Source organism: Lonchura striata, chromosome Z (assembly GCF_046129695.1).
Source record: "Lonchura striata isolate bLonStr1 chromosome Z, bLonStr1.mat, whole genome shotgun sequence".
Taxonomy (NCBI): domain Eukaryota; kingdom Metazoa; phylum Chordata; class Aves; order Passeriformes; family Estrildidae; genus Lonchura; species Lonchura striata.
The window spans coordinates 1,613,785-1,638,994 of NC_134642.1; the positions used below are offsets into that span (position 1 = coordinate 1,613,785).

Below are 25,210 nucleotides of genomic sequence, written 5' to 3' on the forward strand. Positions count from 1 at the left end.
TTTAACCATTTGAAGGAAAAAACATTGGTGCAACATTCCAGATGCAGACCAGGTATGTCATGTGGTACAGCACACGCAGAGCACATTGATGTCTGGTGGGAGTGTTGAAATAAAATGTCCCCAACTACTTCCAGTCCTGAGGAAATACAGCACATCTTTCAGATGAAAGAACTAAAACCTTAAGATATAAATTTAGAATTTCTTTATATCTAGTTATTTAAATAACATCACGAAGAACTTTCATTTCTGTGGTTAGCAACAAACACTCTTTTGTGTTAGGTGTTTTTTCACAGAAAAGTGTGGCAAGAGGAACAAAATAAGTATAAAGAAAATATTTTTACTCAACAGAGAACTGCATTATTTTCAAAATATAATATTTGGAACTACACTGGATTTCTGTAGTGCCAGGGCAAGCCAGAAATTCATAGGAAATTACCTATACAGGAAACCTATGTTTTAGAACCTCTGAAATTATAAAAGAACAACTCCTATAAAAACTCATCTGGAAAATCAAATAGTAATTGTCAGTTTTAACAATGTAATGAGTTTAACAATAAATTATATAAAGAGTACTTGCTAGGCTATAATAGTAAACTGTTTATGATCTTGGTGGTGGTGACAGTCAGACACAGCAGCTTGAATGCCTGTGACAGCTCTAATGGACAGAATTTGTCATCATACTTCTGAGACCTAGTGACTAGTCCAAAAATTATATGTATAACTGCAGGTGTCTAACCAGAAACACCACCTGTACTGTGGAATGGATTAAAGATTCCTTTGGGTTGGAAAGGCTCTCCTTGAAGAAAAAGTAATATATCTATAAGTAAACTGCTAAAAACACGTATTCCAAGAAGGTTTTCTTGGAAGCCTTGTGTCCTACTATGGAATATATACTAAATTCTAGAAGGAGGGTTTGTTCCCAAACATCCAATCCAAACAGCTAATCAGTGGATGTGGAACAGATGCCCTCAAATTCTATCACCTACAATGTCCTGGAGGAAAAAGTAAAAATAAAAGTTCCCTTTCCTAGTAATTGGTTTATTGGCCTATGGTCTCAAAGTCAGATAAATTGAAATTTCAAGTGGCTTGAACAATGATTTTGGACTTCTTGATATTAGGACCTGGTTGAAGTTGTGTAGGCTTGTTGGCCCAAGAGACCCTTTAGGCACTGGGAATGAAGCAAAGCCACTGCTTGCCTTGCTGAGCTTTTCCACATCACATATGGAGAACAAGACATGGACACACAGCATTCTGTCAAAACATGTGTGACTGACTTCAGAACTTTTCAGACACCAGTCCAGACTTACCACTATGTTCTGTCTTCACCGAGGAATCTAATTTGGTGGAAATTATGGATGTTGGAAATAAGTTCTGTCCTCGAAAGCTGTTAACTTTCTGTGAAGAGAAACAGAATGGCTGATCTTCGTGGTGAGTCACTCTGAGTGTTAGTATGTGGCTGACCCCCCTGGAAGTGTCCAAAACCAAGCTGAACAGGGCTTGGAACAATCTGGTCTTGTGACAGTTGTCCCTGCCAGGGGCAGGGGTCGAACTGTCACAAGTGATGATGTGTGATCCTGAAGGCCCCCTCCAGCTCAAACCATTCTATGATTCTGTCTGTATCTCCATATAGGAAAATAATTTTTTGTGAGTTTCCTCAATGATCCAATCATTTAGTCTCAAGAAAAATGAACAGCAACAAATTCATGGTTGAACTTGACCTTAGAGTTCTTTCCAGCCACAGTGATTTGATGATCTGTGAAATCTGGAGCAGTTTTTTAAAGTTAAAAAGCCCACCTGATAAAGCAGAATCCTTAAAAGAATATGGCAAGTCTAGGACTATACCAAACAGACACATTCCCTTTCTTGACTAAATAGGGGACTTCATTGCTACTAAATCTGACCTTACTTGTGATTCTCCATGAACTTTCCTGTTGCCAAACATTTTGTGAAATGAATCAAATAGCTGTGTTGAGAAAGCTTTTGCGATGACTTCTAGTCAACCTCTTTAAATTGTCTTGTGACCAAGAACTGAGAGGTGGCAAGATGTTCTTCCATTGCCATTTCCAGAAGCAGCATTGGTCTTCCAAGGTTTCTCTCAAACAGCATCTGGAGCATCTGCTTCCAAAATCAAAGATCTGCACACAACAAGTTCTAGTGGCAGGCCTGCTGTTTCAGCCAATCTCAGTAATAGCTTAGTGATCATCGAGTGGAGTTTGCCAAAATGCTTAAAGATAATCTGACTTCGCTATGGAGAAATCTTTAGTGGTTTCAGGCTTTTTTCCCTCTCCTTGACTTCCTCTCCCGTTTTTCAGTTCAGGGATTTTGTGTGCTGTCTTTTCTGTAAAAAGTTAAATTTGGGACTTGCTGCACAGCATCACCCTCAAGGTGGTGTTTGTTGTTTCTTGGTGCAAGCAGCCTGGGAGATGGACAGAAACTATAGAGCCTCTGATTGTTGTCACTGTTGTTTTTGGACAGGAATCACATGTAATCTAGGTTAGAGAACTGCTTGTTATGTAAAGGCTTTATGCAATTGGAAGTGCAGCATTTTACATTTTTGCAATTAAGAGAGTTGTCCTGAAATAGTCTTAGCCTAGATGGAAAATGTGCTCATTAGCCACGTTCCTATTCTTGCCCAATGTTCTGTTTAATTTTTCTACAACCTTTTAACATGCTGTGGCTGCTGTCAGTGCATTTTTTTGTATAATTGCTGTATTGGTTCAAATTGCTTATTAATGAAGATTTATATAAATTTTTCCTTTTTTGAGATACTTTTGCCTTCCCTAGCCCCAGTTCGAAAACATTCTGAAACTTTGCAGAATTTGTACTGTTTCCCAAACAAACAATTTTAAACTGCTGTAGCAGTCAGAAAACAAAGTCCTGGTGACAGCACTTGGTAGAGACAAGTGATTTAATTGCAGCATTAAGATGAACAAATGCAGGGAAAGCTATTGTGTGTGGCTGGTCTGGGTGTGTTTGCCATTTATGCTGGTGCTGCTTTATAAATAGAAAATACATTACATTTAATATGGGCTCTCATGGGACTGTGGAAGTTTACTTCAAGTAAACTTGTGCATCAAGTGACACAAAGAAAATAAGCAGTTAACTATTACTCTTGTCTCTTCCTCCATGGTTGTCCTGTTCCCTTGGTGCACTCTGTTGACTTAAAAATGTTTTTTAGAACAGAAGGTAAACTTACTTTGAACAATGTATAGACAATAAAATTTAATAATTATTTTCCTGAGTAGTCAACTAAAATGATTTAAATGTAATCTGTGTAGCTTGTCTAGTCAGGATAATGATTTGTCATATTATATGTAGCTACTTGGGGAATTTTTGTCCTTGCTAAATAGAAAATGTTTATCTTTGCCATTTGGCTTCTTAGTATTTTCACTGGAAGAACAAAAAATAACCTTATGAGCTTTTGCAGTTTGTGTATTGGAAAATAATGTGTTCTCAATCACTCTTACAGTGTTTCTCTTCCTGTCTTTTTAATAGTATCTTTTTTTCCCTTCTGTGTTTTGCACTCTCTCTCCCCACCACAGCCACCACGAGTCTGCTGAAACTGATGGCATGCTCAAATATTTGGAGTAACTTTTTAAGTCATTCCAGCATCCTATTGGTATGTCAAGAACTGGCATATTTGCAAATTGTAGAAGTCAATTTTTAAAGGATAGAAGCTTTGTAGAAGTTAGCTTCGGCATGTATGTAGAGTTCTCCAGTTAATTAATTTTAAATTAGATTTTCACTGTGGTTTGGCACATATTTGAGACAAGCACAATGCAATTACTAACGATGGAAAATGAGTACTAAATAATCATTTCACCTTATGTACAAATCAATCCCTTTGTCTTGTCACTTTTTCTGCCTTAGGAGGCATGTTTTGAAAAGAAGTAATGACTGTGTAAATTAAAATATATAGTTCTGTCTGGTTAGTATGGGTATTGTGCTCGATAGAATTCTTCATGGAGTGTGGTGTCCATAGTGGAGCTGTCATTGTGTCCTTCCACAAGTGTAGGAAGAGATTTTTTAATAGGATAGAGTGCCAAATTCTTTCAGCTAGAATTAAAAGTGGTCCACTATGCATCAATTGCAATCATGTGTGTGTATGTGGGGGGGTGTCTTATCATTAAATTCTTATGTCTGTGTGAGAGGTGTGGGAGGAAATAAAAGCTTAGAATGCAATAGTTGATATATTGTACATTTTCTTTTTCCAATTTGTTCTGGATATATTTTGGAGTTCTTTAATTCATGCTTTCCTCAAACAAATCAGTGCTGTGCTTGCTTAAAAGTATATTAATTAAGCAGTATCTTTATTTTTGGTTTTTCTTTTGGGCTTGTTTCAGATGATAATTAATAATTAGTTAACAAAGTCCATAGATGCTGCTTGAATGTGTAAGGCATATTTACTCAAATTAATGCTGATTTTAGATGTTTGAGTTAAAACTAGAGCTTTTACTGTTATAACTAGGTTGGACTATTCCTTAATTTGGAGTTAGGTGTTTCTGCAACTGCTGATGCTTCTTTTAATTACTCAAACTTCAGCAAGACAAGCTTGGCTTAACTATAGTTGTATTTGTGGTGAGGATTCTTAGGTGTGAAATTTTCAGGGCTTAATGTGGGTGTTGAGTCTAATGGGACAATATAAAAATACTGCATTTCTTAAAGAATTCTGCATTTCCCCCTGAATCTTATCCTGATCCTTCAGTTGAAGGCTGTTGCTCCAAAGGCAGCCTCTTGTTTGGCCTGTGATGTCTGATGCGTTAGGGGAAGGAGGCCCCAGATGTTCGGGGTCAGAAGGAATGACAAAAGTCAGAGGGTCCACAAAAGTTTAGGAAGCTTTCCTCATGAATTACACACTTGGCATGGAAACTGGTGTGTTAGTCCCTGTTTTTCTAGTATGAGCACATGGTGGTGGATTTTGGATAAAGGAGTAGAGTGAAAGGGAAGAGGAAGAGAGGGGTGGATAAATGAGAGGGAAGGGAAGGGAAGGGAAGGGAAGGGAAGGGAAGGGAAGGGAAGGGAAGGGAAGGGAAGGGAAGGGAAGGGAAGGGAAGGGAAGGGAAGGGAAGGGAAGGGAAGGGAAGGGAAGGGAAGGGAAGGGAAGGGAAGGGAAGGGAAGGGAAGGGAAGGGAAGGGAAGGGAAGGGAAGGGAAGGGAAGGGAAGGGAAGGGAAGGGAAGGGAAGGGAAGGGAAGGGAAGGGAAGGGAAGGGAAGGGAAGGGAAGGGAAGGGAAGGGAAGGGAAGGGAAGGGAAGGGAAGGGAAGGGAAGGGGCTATGTCCAAGAAAAGTGCTGCCCTTCTTCCGTATGGCCCCTTCTGCAGCCACATCCTGGTCATCTTTCTCATGCATGTTCTTACCAACAGCCCATTACTGTTCTTTCAAACAACTGACAACAATCTTGGTTCTTGGCTGGCTCCACAGCCATCCAGATATTGGTGTTTAGGACATACACATTTGCCCCTCACCTTCTGTGCTTCTGTGGAACCTTCAGCTGCTGGAGGGGACCTCTTGCCAAGGGAGGACAATGAAGCAGTTGGTGTTGTGTTTGCAGTTGCTTTCACTGGTCATCATGCATCAGATCTGTTGATGGAGTGTGCAGAAAGTGTTGGGAAATGCACCCAGAGTAGTTCATTTGCCAGAGCCTGACCTTCCCAGAGTGCTCCCTAAAGGCCTCTATGGCTTGTTGGCCTCTTTGAGGAGCTGTCAGATTGTTTGGAAAAGCTTTTACTGTTGATTTTTATACCTTTAGCAGGCTGTTCCCAAATTACTTTTGGCTCAACTTGGTCTGGTTTTGCATTGAACTTGCCAAAGCTTATATACCTTTTTTTTTCTCCTGATTTGGAAAAGACTTAATCTTTTTACATTTTGTAGTCTCCCTTCTCTGCAGTTGAGTCATGGTGCTTTTTTGTCTGTTCAGGGTCTCTAACAGAGACATCCCCTCTAAGCCCTAATGTGGTGACTTGAAGTTGTCTTGTTGCCACCTAGGAATTCATAAGCGGAACTGTTTTCTTACCTGTTTCTTAATCCTTAGGATAAATGCTAAAAAGCTGCTAAATGGGAAAATAAATCCCATTTTGATATGAAACTTGGAAACTGGAAGAATCCTCTGAATGTTTTATAATTAAAATACTTGAATTACGAATTTTGGACGAATCTGTGTGGGAGACTGATGGGTCTTTTTGTTTTTAGGGAAAAAGTCAGCTCATAGAATTGTAGAAATCTGTAAATGCCTGGGTTGGAAGAGACCTGAAGAATAATTTTGTTCCACCCTCCTGCCATGGTCAGGGACACCTTCCACTAGACCAGGTTGCTTCAGAGCTCCATCCAGCTTGATCTTGGACACTTCCAGGGATAGGGCAGCCACATCATGACCTTGGAACAAAGATTTTTTTCTTGTCTGCAAAAGAAAGGAAAGTAGATATATGGGAGGTTTCAGCAGTTTACTCTCAGCTGGAAGGTAAATCTGGATCCAGTTAATTCTGCCAAGAATGAGAGATGTTGTAGACACCACAGCACTTGACAGTTATTTGGTACTCACTAGTTCTGTGTGTGGATGTGTATGTATATAATCAAAGAACTATAAAATACAAATAAAATACAGACTATACAGAAACATATGAACATGCTTATGTTTAATAATAGAAATATATATGGCCCAGTGTACTGTATCTATATATTTAGTGTATTTATACAAAAATGTACCATTTAAATATCAAAATACCTAGAGATATAAAAATAAAATCTGTAAGTTACATATGAGAATAAATTGTTTCATAAATCTAAAATATATTATATCAATATTACATTTAGTTAGGAGTCATGCTGCTTGCATGTGGTAATTTGTAAGATTCCCACTTAAACAATTTCAAGTGGTTTTATAAGATCTATATACAACATATACAAATATGACATATGTAAATACATTAAAGCCAATGTATATGTAAAAATGTAGATAATACAAAATACAAAAATATTCCTAGGAAATAATATTTTGGCCTGCATAATTTCAAGTTTGGCATTAGGTTTATTTGTCTAATTCACTGCTGGCTTCTAATTTCAGGTTCAGTAGTTTATATTTATTGAACTGCTTCTCTCAGCAATTGTCATTCTGAGAGGGTCTGTCAAGCAAAGATCTGTCTTTTTATATATCTATATAATTATATCTGTATAATTGGACTTGTCCTATATATCTATATCATTAGCTAGCTGTGTGTAAATACACGAGTGTGTAATCAGTCCCAGTGTGTATATAATCTGCTCTGACTCTCTTCAGTGGGTCAGAGATCTCTTAGGAAATTGGAACATCAGCTCAGGAACAATGCACATTCAGGCCAAGGGCATCAGGATGTAAAGGCCCTTATTAAGTAGAAAATTCTAATTTTTATAGATGGGGGAAAAAGAGGAAATAACATGCTTGAAGCTTGGCTAAAATTACACAATCAGTTGACATTGCAGCTGGGAATAAAATTCCACTGTCCTGATATTTATCCCCATGTTTTAACTGCTGGACCTTGCTTCAAGGTTAATAAAACATGCTGTTTGCATGTGATAATGTGTGTAGGATTCCCACTTATCAAGCAATTTCAGGTGGTCTTATAAGATGTAAATACAGCACACAGAATATTTCTCATTGTCTTACCTTGCTAATTGTAATTGTTTTGCACAAGGCCTTCTCACAAGACGCTGCTGTCAGTTCTTGCCAGGCAGTTTGGTGGCATTTGTGATTTTCCATAAAGTTTACGGAGTAATTGTTGTGGGAATATCGAGTGAGTTTCATCCTGGAGGAGAGAAGCTCCATGGAGATCTCAGAGCCTTTTCCAGGGCCTCAAGGGGCTCCAGGAGAGCTGCACAGGGACTGGGGACAAGGCAGGCAGGGACAGCACACAGGGAATGGCTCCCACTGCCAGAGGGCAGGCACAGATGGGAGATTGGGAATTAGGAATTGCTGGCTGGGAGGGTGGGCAGGCCCTGGCACAGGGTGCCCAGAGCAGCTGTGGCTGCCCCTGGATCCCTGGGAGTGTCCCAGGCCAGGCTGGATGGAGCTTGGAGCAGCCTGGGACAGTGGAAGATGTCCCTGTCCATGGCAGGCAGGGATTTGGAATGAGGTGGTCTTTAAGGTCCCTTTCCTCCCAAATCATTGTGTGATTTTGTGAATGTTTGGGATATCAGAAATGTTTTTTATGAAAAATACTATAATCAAATTATCTACTCCACACGTGTTAGCCTAAAAAGGATGTCTCTGCACAGGGAGCAGCAGCTAATGATGGAGGCCTACAAAGCTTGTGTGCATCATAGGGCTTGCCTGGGGTACCTTGGGATTGCCAAGGAGCTTCCACATAAGTGAGATCTACATGCAAATCTGGAGATGGTGGTACCAGGTGTCACCCTTGAGGGCAGTCACGCTGCTCAAATTTCATTTTTAACGTCATACTAACAAGTTATATTAACTCCTTTTTCTCAGGCATGGGCATAGTCCTGTTGTAGGTGATGGCAGAGAGGCAGGAATGGCTTGTCCTCACTATTTCCTAACTGTGCTCCCAGCGAGCAAACTTCTTTTCCCTTTATGGCTTGGCGCTATTGCAAAATGCTTAGGAACAGGAAAAGCCCAGAGGAGTCCCTTGCCCTGTGGTAAAAACATTTTTGGGTACTGAAGATGAAATATTACGGAACTGAACGTGCATGCTAGAGAAGTGCCTCTACATATATTTTTTCATATAAATGAAAATCTTTATGTAATTCATTCCATAAATTAGCAAACCAGTATTTGGAACAAAAACTTTCTCAATACTATATATGTAATTTTTGTCTTTAATAGTAAAGTTGATGAGTGTTAGCACATGTTTCTGTATAATTTCAATGTTAACTATCAGTTTTTGCTGGGAAAAAATATGCAGGCAGAGTCAGTAATACTTAGTCAGCCTTTTTCTCCCCCCATAGTATTCTGTTTTCATAGTCAGTAAATTTGACACACTAAAACACTATCCCCTCCACACTGGCCATCAACCCAAAAGAGAGGGAATTTGATTGGTGTTGGATCCATAAGAGGGCTTCAAACAGTGTTCCGTGCGTTGCAGCCCTGTTTAGTTGGTGTGGCTCCAGCCTTGGTGTCTGGTGACAGAAACGTGTTCCTGTCTGATGCCGCTGGAGTTGATGTCAGTGCGAGAGCAGAGCCAAAGGGCAGGTGCTGACATAAAACAGCTCGTCAGCCTTGGCAGGAGCTCACGCCCTGCTCCGAGAGGGAGCAGGGATGCTGGCTTCTTTCAGCTGAGGAGGCATTTTCTGCTAGTCAAGATAATGAAAAGTTTTGCCTGTGGCATGCTTGTTCTGGGGGTAGGACTTCATTCCTCAGCACTGCTGCTTTCCTCAATTCTTCATCATTAAAACTGCCACTTTAATAATGTTTGTATGGCTGGAGCTGGTATTGATGCCTCAAGATAAGCTTATAGAGCACTTTCTGTAGTGAAATCCAATTTTCAATTGCTTATAGTTTTTTGGTTTTTTTTGAGACTTCAGTTGTTTGTGGTGAAACTTTTCATGCTGAGTATCTTCCTTAGGCTCTTTTTTTAGATTTTTTTTTTTTTTTTTTTTTTTGGCATTGCTTTAATTGAAAACAGTTCTTCTGTTTCTGAGAATGAGGTTAGGGAAAAATGTTACTTAACCAATGCTGAATTCTTACATCTGTTTTATTGAGGAGTTTTAGAGCCTTCATGCCTTGGAACAGGCTCTTGAGATTTGGGAATCAGGGCTTAGGGGAGTGAAGCTGTGGATAGAGATGTGCCATTTACAATCCCTCTTAAAGTTTACTGAATCTGGCCAAGTTACAAGGTCCCAAAACTTGCCGTTTGCATACATCGAGCAGAAACTTGTTGAAAAACTGGCAGCAAGATTGTCTGAATGTTGAGTTTTCATGAAGTGTGTTCCACAGAGTGTCGTGCCAGTGAAGCTTGGGATGCAGCACCCCTCATGAGGTCCATGAGGCTGTTCCAGTATCCTGGGGGAACTTTCCCTGCTCAGTGTGGTTGCTGGTGGACCAGGTTTCAAGCAAAAGAATTAACACTTTGAGTTTTCCTTGTCCTTGGAGTAGCAGGTAGTGTAGAGGAAGACTTACCTCACACAAACAAAATGTTACCTCTTAAAGGAAAAATAGGGGTTAAGAAATGCTTGCTGGGTTAAAAAGTAACATGCCCATTGTGCTGCAGAAAGGTGGCAGGCTCCAAGGAGTGTCAGCAGATTTCAGGAATACGGGTGGCAGCCAGAGCATTCCTAAGCTGTGGAACTCCAAGTTTTTCAGCTATATTAGGAGTTTTGTTTAATTGTTTTTGAATGCTCTCCTGAAGGCTGATAGAGAAGCTGACTGGAAGTGCTGAAGGTACCACTGGTGAAGTGCTTCACAATATCGGAGGAGTGAAACTTAGGTCTAGGAGGGAAGCAGCAGGTCTGTGCTGACTTTACTGTGCTGGCTATTCCTTGTTCCTCTTATAGGGAATATGAGTGAATTGAGTGCCTGCAGCCACAACAAACCAACAGAAGCAGTGTGCTAAACTCACTAACTGATACAAAAATCTAACTGCTCTGGAAAAGTAATTTCTTGGATGCCTTGACCTGTCTAGCAACTTTACAGGTCATTTCTTTCATTGGTTGTCTGGATTTCTTCTTCTCCCTTCTCTACTGTGTGTGAGGATGAAGTTCTCCCGAGGGTCCTACATCAAAAGCATTAGTTAATATCAATACCCTGATTAGCACTATTTAAAAATAATACTGCCAGGATGTTTATTTTATAACATGTTTCTGTGTTTGTTTCTGCCTCATATTTTGCTTGATAGAGTCAACAGAAGATGTTACTGGAAGCTCCACAATTGGTTGAATTATACCCATTCACTGTGTTCCCTTGCATTCTGACAAGAACAGTAATATTACCAGGATGGTACCCTGGGGAGCAGCCAGAGGAGTTTTCTATTAAAAACAAAAATAATTAAATAAATAATAATTAAAAAATAAAAGTCTGAACAAAATCCCTCCAAGAACTAACCTTCTCTCCCCAAAATCCCACCAAAATAACCCAAACCAAAAGAAGCCCCTAAAGCCCACCATGCAACAACTCCTTTTTAATGTCTATATGTGAACTTGTTGTTGGCATGAGGTTTGCTATTCCAAGGTTGATAGATGATTGAGTCAGACAGTTCCTCTAAAATTAAATACAACGCTGGGTGGATTTGCAGTTTTTCCCACATTTCTCATTCGTTTTCCTCTCTCTCACTCTCTTCAGGCATGCACTTAGTTTCCCGGGTTCCAAGTAGTCATAATACTGTGGTATTTTGCTCTTGTATAATACCATAAAACCTTTATTTATTTTTTCTTGATATTGTGGTCACATTTGCAGCTTCAGTTATACTGGGCAGTCTTCAAATGTGCAGCAGGAATATTGTTCCATCTCGGAAGATGTATTATTTGTGTCCAAAGGAGCCAGCAACAGACCAGGACTTGGTTTAATAAAAATGTGAACATTCCTTGCTTTAGATGTTCTCCTCCTATAGTTATTTTTAATGTATTTCTAAAAGTGAATTAATGGTTTGTTAGAGTTATCCCCAGCCTTATTTGGCCTTTTGATTCTGAAGTATTTTATGTAATTTGCTTTGCTTAATTCTTCAAGGTGTCTGTCTCTGGGTATTTCTACTATTCATACTCCAACTACATATAATAAAAATGTCATTGGGGATTTCCAGCTAATGAAGCTAGTTTGTGCTTCAGCATCTCTGGACAAATAAAAGAAGTAGACCCCATCTGGAAATGTTAAATTTATCATAGACTCATGAAATCATCAAGTTTGGGAAAGACCTCGAAGATCATCAAGTCCAACTGTAAATAATATATAATATAATATAGTAATATAGTTATAGGTAATATTATTTTACTGAGTTTACTGGTACTTTCTTTGGTTTTGTATGCTTTTGTAATTTATCAGATTAAATACCTTTTGGGGGGATGTCTTCTACATTTCTGATTCCTCTGTGGTGTCAAAAGCTTTCATGAGAATGCAAGTCTGTAGCTGAGCTTCATGGTCTTGTCACTATATCCTGAGATATAATGATAAAAAGGGAGATGAGTGGTTTAAAGCTAAATAAACACTGTTTTTGCAGTGAAATGAGGGATATACTTATTTATCAATCTATGCAATTTAGTGTTTGGAATCTTTTTCAGTTCCATGACATTTGAAAGGTCATGCAAAGTATTGGAGCTGGGATTAATTGCAGGAAGCAAACTGGAAAAGACTTTAAAAGAAAAGAAAGAAAAATGTGTGTATGTAATTTGGCTGGGCAACAAAGGAGACCTGACTGTGCCTTTTATTTAAGGGCTATAAACACTGAACTGGGGCAGAAATGTTTTATGGTATTACATAGAACCACTTAAAGGAATAAGTAGATGAAGCTGAATAAAGTAATGTTTAGCTGAATATTAGGAAAAAAATCTTAACATTGAGGTTTATTAGATTATGGAACATGCTTCCCAAAGGATGTGGTTCAAGCTCCATTACTAGTCCTTAAAATTAGTCTGGATAGAATAACAAGCTGTACTGGAGGGAACACTATTGCATGAATAGGGGATGGACACAGTTACCTAATACATCTTTGCATTTCACTTGCTTCCATGATTCATTTCCTGAAAAACTGCTTCCAGAATGTGTTAATGACATCACAGCCCTGGGCACCTCAGGCTCATCAGTGCTTCTCTGGCTTTAGAGGGTTTATGTAGAGATTTCCTGGTCTGTCTTTTCCCCAGTGCCTCCTCCACTTCACCCCAGCCATTCGCTGTGGCTTTCCTTTCCTGCTGCAGCACTGGCAGCAATGGTGACATCAAAAATTCAAATGCTTGGGATGTGTTTGAAATGTGTGGCTACAGAGACAGGAGCTTGGCTATTCCTGGAGAGGCTGTGCCCCGGAGTGGGGCAGGCAGGGAGCTGATGTTGCAGAGCTTGGCTCCACAGAAACAACTACCTTCTGCTGTTCTTGGCAGGGAGGATGAAATACTGGTCTCCTTTACAATAGTGTTATTAGGTGTGAAAACCCTCAAACAATTAAGTCATACTCAGTCATGTATTTCAATGAGCCAGTTGAAATCTATGAAATATAGAGCAGTTGTTCTGCTGCAGTGATTTGTTGAGAAGAAAATAACTTGGTTTTTAAATCACTTCTATAATTCTTTTTGACATTTAAAGAAGTAATCTAAAACATGCATTTAATCTTTCTATAGCATTTCAGTCACTTTCCTGTAGTATTTAGGAATTAAATACTTAAAATATAGTAGTAAAGCAACTGAAATATAACACAACACCTGAAATAAAGCCATGGCAATCATCTGTGTAAATTGTATGACTCTGACCTTGCACTAAGGACTAAGTCATAGTTCAGTGGGATTTTAAGCCTGAATATGGAGTTCCAAGTGATCACACATTTACTCTGACACACATCATATGCCATTCCTGTGTTCCAAACAAGAAATAGAGTCAAGATGGATTGGTACATAACTGTTGTCTCAAAAGGTGTTTAAATGTAGTGTCTCCCACTTGTGAATTCTTGCTGCAGCCTGCTGATGACTTAGAGAGCAGCTAGAAAACCACTATTTAAAATACAAATTTATTTTGCTACACTGTCTGACACCCAGAAACTATTCATTTATTGCTGTTTGTAGAACTTCTCCTATGTCTCATGCTAGTTTGGGTTAATCCTGTTAATCCAATGCTGGACAATGAAGACCATGAAAAATATTGCTGAAACTTAAAAATTGTTACTTTTGCCATTTGTATTACCATGCCAGGTGAAATGTTTCAAAAAACCTATCATTTATGGGAACTTGGTCCAGTTGGAAAAGTTACTGCAATTTAAAAGTGACGGCAAACAAAAAGTTGCTGTAATATTTAGGACAGCCATTTTTGTGCTTCTGAGTTTTTACAATTTCCCTAGTTAAAAAGTCTACAGTCATCAGATTGACTTTTTCAATCACAGTTTGTAGTTTGTGTGTCAGTGTGTTTATGCTACAGATGAGTTTAATGTTGCTCAAGAGTGGAATATTTAACATGCAGATTCATAAACCATGTGAAAATGATTCCATATTTCCTATACTTCAGCTTTGCTAGTTTCTTTCTGTAATGAATCGTCCCGAGTCTGCAGTAGGACTTCCCCTAAAATTAATGTAGCTTCTGTTTTTATAGTCTCTTAAGCAAGTGTACTCCTGGTTCTTCACAGTTTGCAGATTAAGTTCCTTAACTAAAGATCTGAGATGTTGAAGATGTGCTTTATAAAGTATAAAATGCCCCTGATACAGCAGTTGCCTCACTGATCCCTATTCATGATTCCATGGACCTCTTTTTCCTCTCCCATTCATTATCACATAACATCCCCGTGGCAACTTGAGAAATTACTTGCATGGAAAAGTAATCGTAGGAAAGTATTTATGTATTTTTAGCTTTCTTCTAACACAATGTAGCAGCTGGAAACAAGGACAAGAGCCAGCACAATGTGAACTGCCAGCTCTCCATGGGCCACCAGAAAGTGTTCATCAGACCACAGTGTGAGAACTATTGAATTGACTTAAGAAAAGTGACACACATAATAAGCGTTAAAAAAACAACACTCAAGTTCCCAGTGCTGCTGCTTGAGTGTAATAAGAAATAAACAGTAATTGTAATGTTTTTTAATAATATGCTATTTGCTGGTTTTAGTGGAAGAACTATATGATGGTACAATTAGATGCAGTGAAAATCACTTTTGCTTTAATTCTTCATCATTTCTATTTAGTGATGCTTTGTATTGGACAATCTTTAAGCATTGCAAGGATTGGATAATCTTCTGGTTGCTAAAAGTTTCAGAAATAAGAAAGCAGAATGTGGAGCTAGGACTTGGATGTATTACTAACCATAAGTTAGATCTCTTCTGTTTTGGGCTTTTTTTCCTGTGGTTGAGTTTTCTTTCTGATATTTAACACTGGCTTTGCCAGCTTCTGTAGCCTCATCTATTTGTGTTCTTTCCATTTTTGCAACAAGGGAGCAGGATTGTTGTTTTGGAAATGTCAAAATGACAGGGAGAGATCAAGAGACTTTTTGAAAATCTTCATGTCTACTAAAACTCTTTATTTTGTTCTATTCAATCTCAAAAGCAGCCTGAGGGCAGCACCTCAAGTTGGTGCCCTCAGCAAAATACTGTCAAAAGCAATAAAAAACTCATTAGGAGGATGCTAAATATGTTTGAGAGGATGTGGGTTATGTGATGGGGAATGAGGGAAGGATCTGCCCTTTTACCAAGCTCCAGTGAGGAGAGACAGGCTCAAAAAGGCTTTGCCAGTATTAATTGCAATTTAATGCCTATATTTAAATGCAATGAAGGATGTTCAAAGGAAAGGTTGAAGTTCAGTGATTACTTTAATTGAATTTTTGAGCTACTATTAGATTAAAAAAAAACCCTAAACAATACTAATTTCCTAGAAAGAAACTTGGAAGTAAGTAACTCCAATTTCCTTGGCATTAATTTAATGCTCTGTCCAGCATAAGAAGTCAGAGAGTTTGTCTTCTGAGCCTTGACACTGAAGGTTGAAAGGTGAATAATACATTCTGCAGAAGAATTACAACTAGTTTAATAACTAATCCAGGAGAGCTCAAAAATCAATTATAGCTCACAGTCGGTTGATCTGCTGACTTCAATAATGGTAGACAGTGTTAGAAGTTGTTGACTGTAAGCTGCAATTCTTTATATGAGTGTGATAAATTTTTAGAGTATCTTCTGCACTGTTGGTTTCAAAGTCAAACTCTTAAAATTCTTTTTATTATTGTGAAACTATAAATAAGTATGTTTAAACTTTTTTGAAATAAGTACAAACATGAACCTTACTTGTATCTCATTGTGTAACAGAGACCAGGCATTAGGCTGAGATTTCTGCAGAGTTGTGTTTACATCAAATAACAGTCAGGTGAAAGAAAGTTCTATTTTGATGTCTGTGTCATAACTTCATTTTGCCATTAAGTGTTGTTTCACAGACTGTCAAACTAGATTAAAGTCCTGGGTTTGTTTTCAGGGCTGTAAACTGTGTTTCCAGCCATCTCACAGAAAATCTCAGCTTCACTGTTGGAAAATAATATATTTTGCTTTTATGACCTGCTTTTCTTGCTCTGCCTTACATAGAGTTGTATGAACAGGGAAAAAAAGCCTGTGGTTGCTTATTTAGTGGGAGAGAGGGGCAAAACGAATCTGTTAATTTGGTTTTAAAGGTTAAAACAGTTGGTTCCTTATTAAAGTATTTGAGTATTTTCCAGAAATAATTAGCAGAATTTTACAGTTCTCCAATTCACAAAACTTCTAGCAATGTGGTTCCATGTGGGACTGAGTCAAGAAATAACGTTAAATCAGTGTATCCCAGATCTGGTCAGGCTGGAAGGGGCTACAGTGGCACATCTGCTGCTCCACCTCCCTGCTCCAGCAGGGCCATCCCAGAGCACAGGGCACAGGATTGTGTCCAGAGGGCTCTGGAATATCTCTGGTGAGGGAGACTCCACCCCTGTCTGGTCTCTGTTCAGGGCAGAAGTTGTGCCTCCAGTGCAGGGGAATTGCTGGGCTCAGTCCCTGTCTGTGGCTCTGGTGCCATTGCTGGGCCTGGAGCAGAGCCTGGGTTCTGCTCTGCCCCTCCCTGCACCCAGGGACACCCAGGGACATACAGGGACACACAGGGACACCCAGGGATACATAGGAACACTCAGGGACACAGAGGGCTGAGGGCCCTCTCACAACCTGAACAGCCCCAGCTCCTTCCTCCTCCCCAGCCTGTCCTCCTTAGACGCTCCAGGCCCGTCAGTATATGTGTCACTTTTCACTGGACCTGCTCCAAGAGCTCCATGTGCCTCTTGTAATGGAGAGCCCAGAGCTGGACACAGTTATAAATTATGGACAAGTATTAGAGAAATGCAATTGAAAGTATTCTGCTGCAGAAAATAGTAAACCGTGTAAGTGAAGTTTGTGATCCAAATACCTAAATGTTTGTCTTGGTTTCAGCTTGGATACTGTTGCAGTGCTGGGCAATGTTGATACCACCCTGCTGTTTTAGTCCTTGTTAAATCATGCTTATGCTGCATCAAGGACTTGTCAGCTTCTCATAATTTCGGAAGAAATCCTTGTCTGTGAGGGTGGGAAGCCCTAGCACAGGTTTCCCAGAGCAGCTGTGGCTGGAAAACCCTGAAAGCGTTCCAGATCAGGTTGGACAGGGCTTGGAGTAACCTGGGATAGTGGAAGGTGTCCCTGCCCATGGCAGGGGTTAGGATGGGATGAGCTTCAAGGTTTCTTAAGGCACAAGAAACTGGGAGGGGACTCAGTCAGGACAGCTGACCCAACTGGTTGAAGGAATATCCCAAATCCTGTAACGCTGAGCAATAAAACAGGGGGTGTTGCCTCAGGGTCTGCAGCAGGTGGTAAGCAACTGCACTGTGCATCACTTCCTCTGTATAATATTTTATCATTATTGTTATCATCATCATCACCATCATCACAATTTTCACTTCTTTTTCAGTTCTATTGAATTGCCTTCATCTCAACCCACGTGTTTTGTGTTTTCTCTCAGTTCTCTTCCCCATCTCACCAGAGAGGAGAGAATGATTGGTTGTGTGGTATTAAACCACAACAACATTGAAGAGACTGTTTCAGGGTTGTGGATTATTGACTTCATCAGACTTTTAATTGGGACCAGAAAGGTAGTATTTAGTACTGTAGAGCCTTTTGAAGATTTTATAAATCTTCAGAAGCAGTGTGCCTCATGACACTGTTGACCCTTCCCTCCTTTTTGCAGTTTAGTGGTTTGGTTTTGAGAACCCTAGCTTATCTTTGCCACCTCCCAGAGATGTAGAAAGCTTTACAAAAACATCTGGAATTTGTATTTCTCTTGTGGTGTATTAAAAAAATAACAAGAGGATAGAAGTAAAATAAAAGAAACCTCAATGTGAAAGAAATCCAGTTTATATGTTATAGCATTTAGGCAAATTTCACTTCATGCCTGTAATGATGCCAGGCAGAACTAATACTGTTGCAGTCATCTGTGGCTATCCTGTTGGCTTAAACAGGAATTTTCATGGAATCATGGAATCGTAGAATGGTTTGGTTTGGAAGGGATTTCAAAGCACATCTCATTCCCACCCCTTCCACTATCCCAGGTCACCCTAAGCCCTGTCCAGCCTGGCCTTCATCCCTTTTAAACATGAAATTTTCTTCCTTTTATCCTGTTGGTTTTTTTCCTGTGATGTTCTGAAGAAGCAGAATCTGAAATATTATTCTGTCCACACTGTATCAGTGTCTATTCTTCTGTGTTTTCTGTTAACTTCAGATCTGAAAAGAATATAGTAAGGAAAGCTTCTAAGAGAGTGCAGTATAAGTTACTTTGTTTTGCATGTTAAAGAAGTTAAATACAGTCTTGTAATTTGAAAATATGCATAAATATAAAATTAGGTTTAATTAAGTAATATTTCAGATATTGTGAACATACTGCTACATACAGCTAGAAACTTCCTGTTCCTCTATCTTCCCAGGCTCTTTACCTATTTAGCATTTTAGTGTGATGTTTATGATCAGAAATAATATTTTCCTTTAAAATGTTTTTAACTTGAGTGTGTTGGAAACATCAGCCAATACTTAGCACCTAATGTGACACTGCCCTTGCAACAGAAAGGAATGTTATGAACCTGTTACATGGGGTTGGTTTTCTGGAGGACTTGCCAACAAACAAGAGAACTTCAGGAGGTCACTTGGGCCACATATTCATGTGCAGGTGTCTCTTGCACATTGTGACTTTGTTCTCCCTGGTGGAAGATTCAGATTAATCACTGATGTTTTGGCCATATCCCTCTTTTCCTAACTATTGAGGAAAGGTGTAATGGCAGATAGTAGCCACAGAAGGATGAGGTGGTAGAAAATTAAAAACAAGAACTACACTAAGAATGGAAATCTGATGAATTTTAATTTCTTTGACATGTGATGATAAATGTACAGTTGTTTCAGGTTTTTAAAACAGTTTCTTTGCATGTTACCTCTTTGGTTTCATGTGGAAAACTTAATGGCAAACATCATTCATTCTGGTAAGAACAGTGGATGAAAAACATGGTGATAAAGGGTTACTAATATAACAAGAAATTCTTGCTAAGAAGGCTGCAGTCATAGTACTTTTTATTATAAGAACTCTCTCAAGCTGCTTAACACTGAGTGGCATTAGTCCCCTTGCCTATGACTTGGCAGTAATTGTCCTTCATTTGTCCTAATGAGGGAGCACTGGTTTGTTACATAATCTGACTGTATAATTACATTTGAAGAAAAATGCTCATTGGATGGCTTGAAATTTTATAGGGCTAAATGCTCATTGGATAGCTTGAAATTCTTTTAACTGGTTATACTGTAGTATTTTACATTCAAATGGCTTACTAGTTTTTATTATTCACACCTTGAATCTTAATGACAAAAAGACTGTTCTTAATTTTTCTGTTTTCTTTAGGAAGGTGTGTTGTATTTAATTTTTGATTTAGACATTTATTAAAAGAAGAAATAAGGATTTACCTTTCTTTAAGTAGAACTTACTATTTTTTAACTCAAAAGCTTTGACCTGTTAAATGAATATTTTGATGAAATGCTTAGTCTCTGCCATAAAATTTCAAGATACACTCAAAAAAATGAACTGTTAGCAGGCATTTGGGGATGAATCTAATACTATGTGTTTGGGAGGGGCTGCTTATTATCCCCTTGTAATGAATGTGTCAAGAGCCCAGATGTGATAAACATAGAGGTTTTATCCTTTCCTCTGACTCTGAACTCCAATAATGCTGAGTCTGCAGCATCTCTGTTTCAGTTTTGGTGTTTTTCTTAGTTTTTTTCAGTGCTGTAATACACTCTCTTGAGCAGTGGCAATGGTATAAGGACTAATGGACTTGCTATAGAGGGATGATGGGAGTCCTTTAATCCTTCTCTGAGGCTCCTTCTCCTCTAATCAGTATTTGGGCATGTAGTTGGTCATTTGGTTTCACCAACCCAGCTGTAATTACAACAGGAATTTCAAATGCAGTAGTTTGGTATTGTAGTTAATTATTTTTAGTGCTGTAAGTATGAAAATTACTCTGCATTTGGGGCCCAATCATTAAAGTTTAAGCGATGTGATAATGAGAGTTTTTTCAAGAAGCCTCTGGGGACACTGCATTGGCTTTATACATTATGCCTTACTATTGGAGCTGTATGTGCACAATGTAAAACTGTGTGGAATCAGAGAATGGTTTGGATGGAAGGACCTTAAAGCCCATCCAGTGCCACCCCCTGCCATGGGCAGGGACACCTTCCAGTGTCCCAGGCTGCTCCAAGCCCCAGCCCGCCTGGCCTTGGACACTCCCAGGGATCCAGGGGCAGCCACAGCTGCTCTGGGCACCCTGTGCCAGGGTCTCCCCACCCTCACAGGGAAGGATTTTGTTCCAATATCTAGTCTAAACCTACTCTCTAAAATAGCCTTGTTTATTAAAATATGACCAAGCCTGTTATTTGTTGGTTTTTTCTCTGCAGCTGGCCTGTGGACAGTGTTCACGCTGGGTGGGGTGGGCAGCAAAGCATCAGCCCAGCTGGAGCAGTGCTCCCCTCTGGCGAGCCAGAGCCTGCTGCTGCTGCTGGTCCTGGCCAACCTGACTGACACTCCAGACACCCCAAACCCCTACAGGCAAGCCATCATGTCCTTCAAGAACACGCAAGGTTTGTATCTGTTCTTACTTCTGAGCCTGAACTGATGAAGCAGAGTTTTAAGATGCTGTGATTGCTTAGAGGTTCTCTGTCCAAGATTTTTTGTCCTTCCAGCTCACCCATGGAAGAACAGTATTAACATGTTGTCGCATGGGAGTTTTGAGGTGCAGTTCCTCAGCTGCTGGAACTAGTGGTGGGGGCAGAGGAATGATACTTTATTCTTCTGACTTGAGAAATACTAGAAAGCTTCATAATCCTGATCCAGTTTGCTTCTGGACTAGAAGTCCTTGAAGGTTTCTACTGACCTTGATGATTCTGTGACTCTATAATTTCATAAAATATACATAAAACTAACGTGTAAGTAGATTGGTTATCCAAGGGTCTGCAGGAGTCCCCTAAAAATTTGTAGCACTTTTTGCCCTGGAGTCATAGTCCTTAGAGAGAAGGTAAAAAATTAAATTGCTACTTGGGTTTGCTGACTGTATTCTTGTATTTCAAATGCAAGAAAAAAATGTTTAACATAAACATTGCCATGAGTTTTGTATATATATGAGAGGTTTCAGAGTTGTTTCGGTGCTTGTCTGGGTCTTGAGAAGGCAGGTTCCAGTCTATGTGACAGGTAACTGCAGGTACCATGTAGCACTGATTCACAGAGGGTCATGTTTGGGACATGGGAGTGCTCTAACACAGCTTGTGCTATCTAGATAGCTCAGGATACAGCCTGTGCCTTTCACAGGATTATTTAGGTTGGAAAGGTCCTCCAAATCCAACAATTCCCCACCACTGCCAAGGCCACCACTACCCCTTGTCCCCTCGTGCCACATCCACACGGCTTTTAAATCCCTGCAGGGATGGGGACTCCACCATTTTCCATGTGTACTTTATCCATACTTAAATCTCTGAATCTGAGCCATGTGGTTTTACCTTTCATTGGCTTTGTGCAGGTTGGCACCACACACAGGGCTCAGGAGCTGTGTGACAACCTGTGAAGCCACAGTAATATCCTGAGTTATGCACTTTATTCTGGGGAATTTTTGTATTCCTTTATCCATTAAGTTTTAACCAGGTTGAGCTCTAAATTAATTCACCATCACCTAGGAAAATTTATTGGGTTGTGAAGGTGGAGGATTGTTCTCATAAGAAGAATTCTGAGTCCTAACATGCTTCTTTGATTTATTTGATACCATTTACAGGTGGTTGAGATCAAATTGTTGATAAAGTTTTTGTTTTGTTCTGTCTTTAAACTGCAAGCTTTCTTTAATGTTGCATTTTGTATGGCTTTGTTTCATGCCATCAGTAGCCAGTAATGTATTTCATTAAAGTGTGCTATACATATATCATTATAAAATTTTGAAATAACTTATTTTGTGTCAAATGTAGCATGAAAAGCTATATTTTCTCTACATGTGTGTGTTGATAGAATGACTTATTGTTTCCCAGAAACTTGTTCCCACTAGCAATACTCATAACTGAACTTAAATTTGATTTCTGTGAACATTCTAAGGGGTTTGTAAGAGGAAAGTAATGTGGAAAAAAAGAGGCTGTTTGCAGTCATAATATATATTATAAAAGTAAAATTGGCATTTTAAAAAAATAATTTCTATAATTTAATTGGGACAAAACGAGAAGAATTCAGGATATCTTTTTTGTACATGGTTTAGAATAGTTTAATTTTTCTGTTAATCAGCTTAATGTTCTGCAGAATAATACAGCATATGCTGGTGTTGCTGGTAAGTTTCTTTAATTCTGTTTAGATTTTTATTTTACTGGGCTTTTTAGTATCCTTTAATAAAACTGATAGTGGCACAGCTTAAACATCCACAGAAATGAAGGTGCAAAGCCAAGGGGAGCTTCTCAGCTAATGAGCTGTGGCACCAAGGAACTAATTGTTCTGATTTTGCTGTCTACATCCAGGTTTTCCCTCCTGAAGGGAAATTCCTGCCCAAAGCAGGAAGGTTTTAAACCAACTGGTCCATGGTCACGGTCAGTAGTTGAGGTTGGAGTCTCTCCTGCCCCTGCGGGTGTGTGGTTTTGGGACAGGCAGGGCTGCAGGGCTGCATTGCTGCGAGGCTGCATCTCTGTGGTTCCCAGCTCCTGCAGGCAGGAGTTCTGTTTGCTCAAGGGCCTCCTGCTGCCTCCAACTCAATGGCTGGAGCTGTCCCCCCTTGCCCTGGCCAAGAGGATTGGTGACTCCCCAGCACGCTGTCTGCTGGGCCCCACAAAACCAATGGCAGCCAGGGCTCCTGCAGGGCTCCTGCAGCAATTCCAAGCACTTTTTCCATCCAAAGTGGGTGGAAATGTTGTTCAAAATACATGATGACTGCCATGCTCTTCTGTGCTGAAAGCTACTTAGCAAGCTTCAGTAAGAATATGGTCTTAAAATCATAGAACCACTGTGTGGTTTAGGTTGGAAGGGACCTTCAAAATCACCCAGTTTCAACTCTCTTGCCTTGGGCAGGGACACCTTCCACCATTCCAGGTTGCTACAAGCCTCATCCAGTCTGGCCTTAGAGTCTGCCAGGTATCCAGGGGCAGCCACAGCTTCTCTAGGAAACCTGTGCCAGGGCCTCATCACACTCACAGGGAAGAATTTCTCCCTGATCTCTCATCTAAATGTCTTCTCTTTCAGTTTAAAACCCTTCCCCCTTGTCTTATGGCTATTTGCCCATGTAAAAATTCTCTCACTCTCCATCTTCTTCAAAAGCCCCCTGTAAGTATTAGCTTTTTCGTTTTCCACAGGGAATTTCTAGACCTTAGAGATCTGTGCAGATGGACGTTTTTATTGAGGCTGGTAAAAGTTCTGTGAGCAGAAATCTGTTTTATTTTCACTTCCAGCCCTGGCACAGAGTGTATTGTGATTATGAGCAAACTGCTGTTACTTTGAGGGTTTCAGACAACGTGATGTGATGTTTTACGTCACTTAATTGACCAAGCTCCCCACCACACACCTCTAAAGTCCTGACATATACGTTTCACTGAGATATCACAGTAATCTTGACCTGTGCACATCCACCCTTTATACCAAGAAAGGGATGGACAGGAGATACTCTGCCTTAATGCCAGAGAACTAAACCTGTATATTTGATGTGCAGGGTTTGGAAATTTATCATTGGTACATTGTTTCCAGAGAAGACCTTGTGGCTGCCCCCCTTCCCCAGCAGATCCTGGGATCACGTTCCTTCTTAGCAGAGGAAGCCATATGGAGGGACAAAATTGTTTTTTGAAAAAAGATGAATGTTCTGTGCAGGTACTGGGGCCTTGCTGAAACTCATATGGGAGTACAACCTCAGCTTTTTGGCACAACTGAAGCTTTATGAGACTCTATTATGTTTATGACTACTGGTAATAAGAGTCATGGGTGACTTTTGTTTCCTACTTTCTGTGGTATATTAAATATTTCCTCCAGAGATTTTATAAAATTAACAAATAAATGGATGATAAATGTATTTGTTAAAAACTTTATTTTATTTCTTTATTTCAGATAACACTGCTTTTTCATCATCAAATCCACACGCTTTCCAGATTAACTTTAACAGTTTATACACAGCTTTATGTGAGCAGCAGAGATCTGATCAAGCCACTCTTCTCTTATACATGCTTCTGCATCAGAACAGCAACGTGCGGACCTATGTGTTGGCACGGACAGACATAGAAAATCTGGTGAGTCTTGCTCTGCCTCCTTTATTCTCCTCATGAGGCACTGCCCTGCAAGCTTGGGTATCACCAGCTGCCAGTGGCCTCTCATCTGCAGTGGGATCACTCATTTGCCAGTTCTAGCTCACTTACTCATTTTTGTTACATCACCTCAGGAGTGTGCTGCTGAACATGTCACTGCACTCAAGGGTGGTAGTGCTAAAGGTGCAAGGCCATCTTCGATTCCCTCTTTCTCTGTGCCACTATCATGACCCAGGTCAAACCTGCCTACTTCTGATCATTCTGTAGAGAAACTGGTAGCAGATATCATTCCATTCATTATTTTATTTATCTCTTTTGGATATTCAGGCCAAAAAGTTGAACAAGCTGTCTCTGTGCTTTCAGGAGTAATAGTTAACAAAATGAGCTGTAACTGGACTAACATGCCAGATGTCTTACAGGGTTGACCTAAGACTGAAACTCCTCAAGGAGCAGCTCACAGATTTTATAGAAATACAACTGTAGTGCCTTTTTAGCCACTTAAATAGGATTGTGGTTAATGGCCAATATAACAGACACCTGGTATGGTTTTGTAGGTTATAAATTAGCTTATGTTCCCCACTTTAGTAATGTCACAAACCACTTTAACAAATCTTACTTATTAAAAAGCATTCCTTTAATAAGATAATGGCTGTCTAGGGGAATTGGTAACAGAATAGAGGACCCATTCCATTTTAATATTTGAAATCTTGCCAGGTCATTAGATCCCTTGCCTGTTTGATGGCAGATATGGAGTGAGTTTGGTTTCAGTCCAAGTTCTAGCAGATGTATTGCTAAAATCGGAGTTG

The 25,210-nt window shown here is 39.7% G+C and overlaps 1 protein-coding gene across 2 annotated transcripts in view; it reads left to right on the plus strand.

Moving 5' to 3' along the window:
* Positions 1–25,210, plus strand: part of DYM (dymeclin) — a 210,415-nt gene that overhangs the window by 56,872 nt on the left and 128,333 nt on the right. For both annotated transcript variants that reach the window (XM_031507418.2, XM_031507419.2), the window contains exons 9-10: positions 20,559–20,741; positions 24,211–24,389. In XM_031507418.2, coding sequence (XP_031363278.1) covers positions 20,559–20,741; positions 24,211–24,389 — 362 coding nt within the window. The remainder of the gene's footprint in view (positions 1–20,558; positions 20,742–24,210; positions 24,390–25,210) is intronic.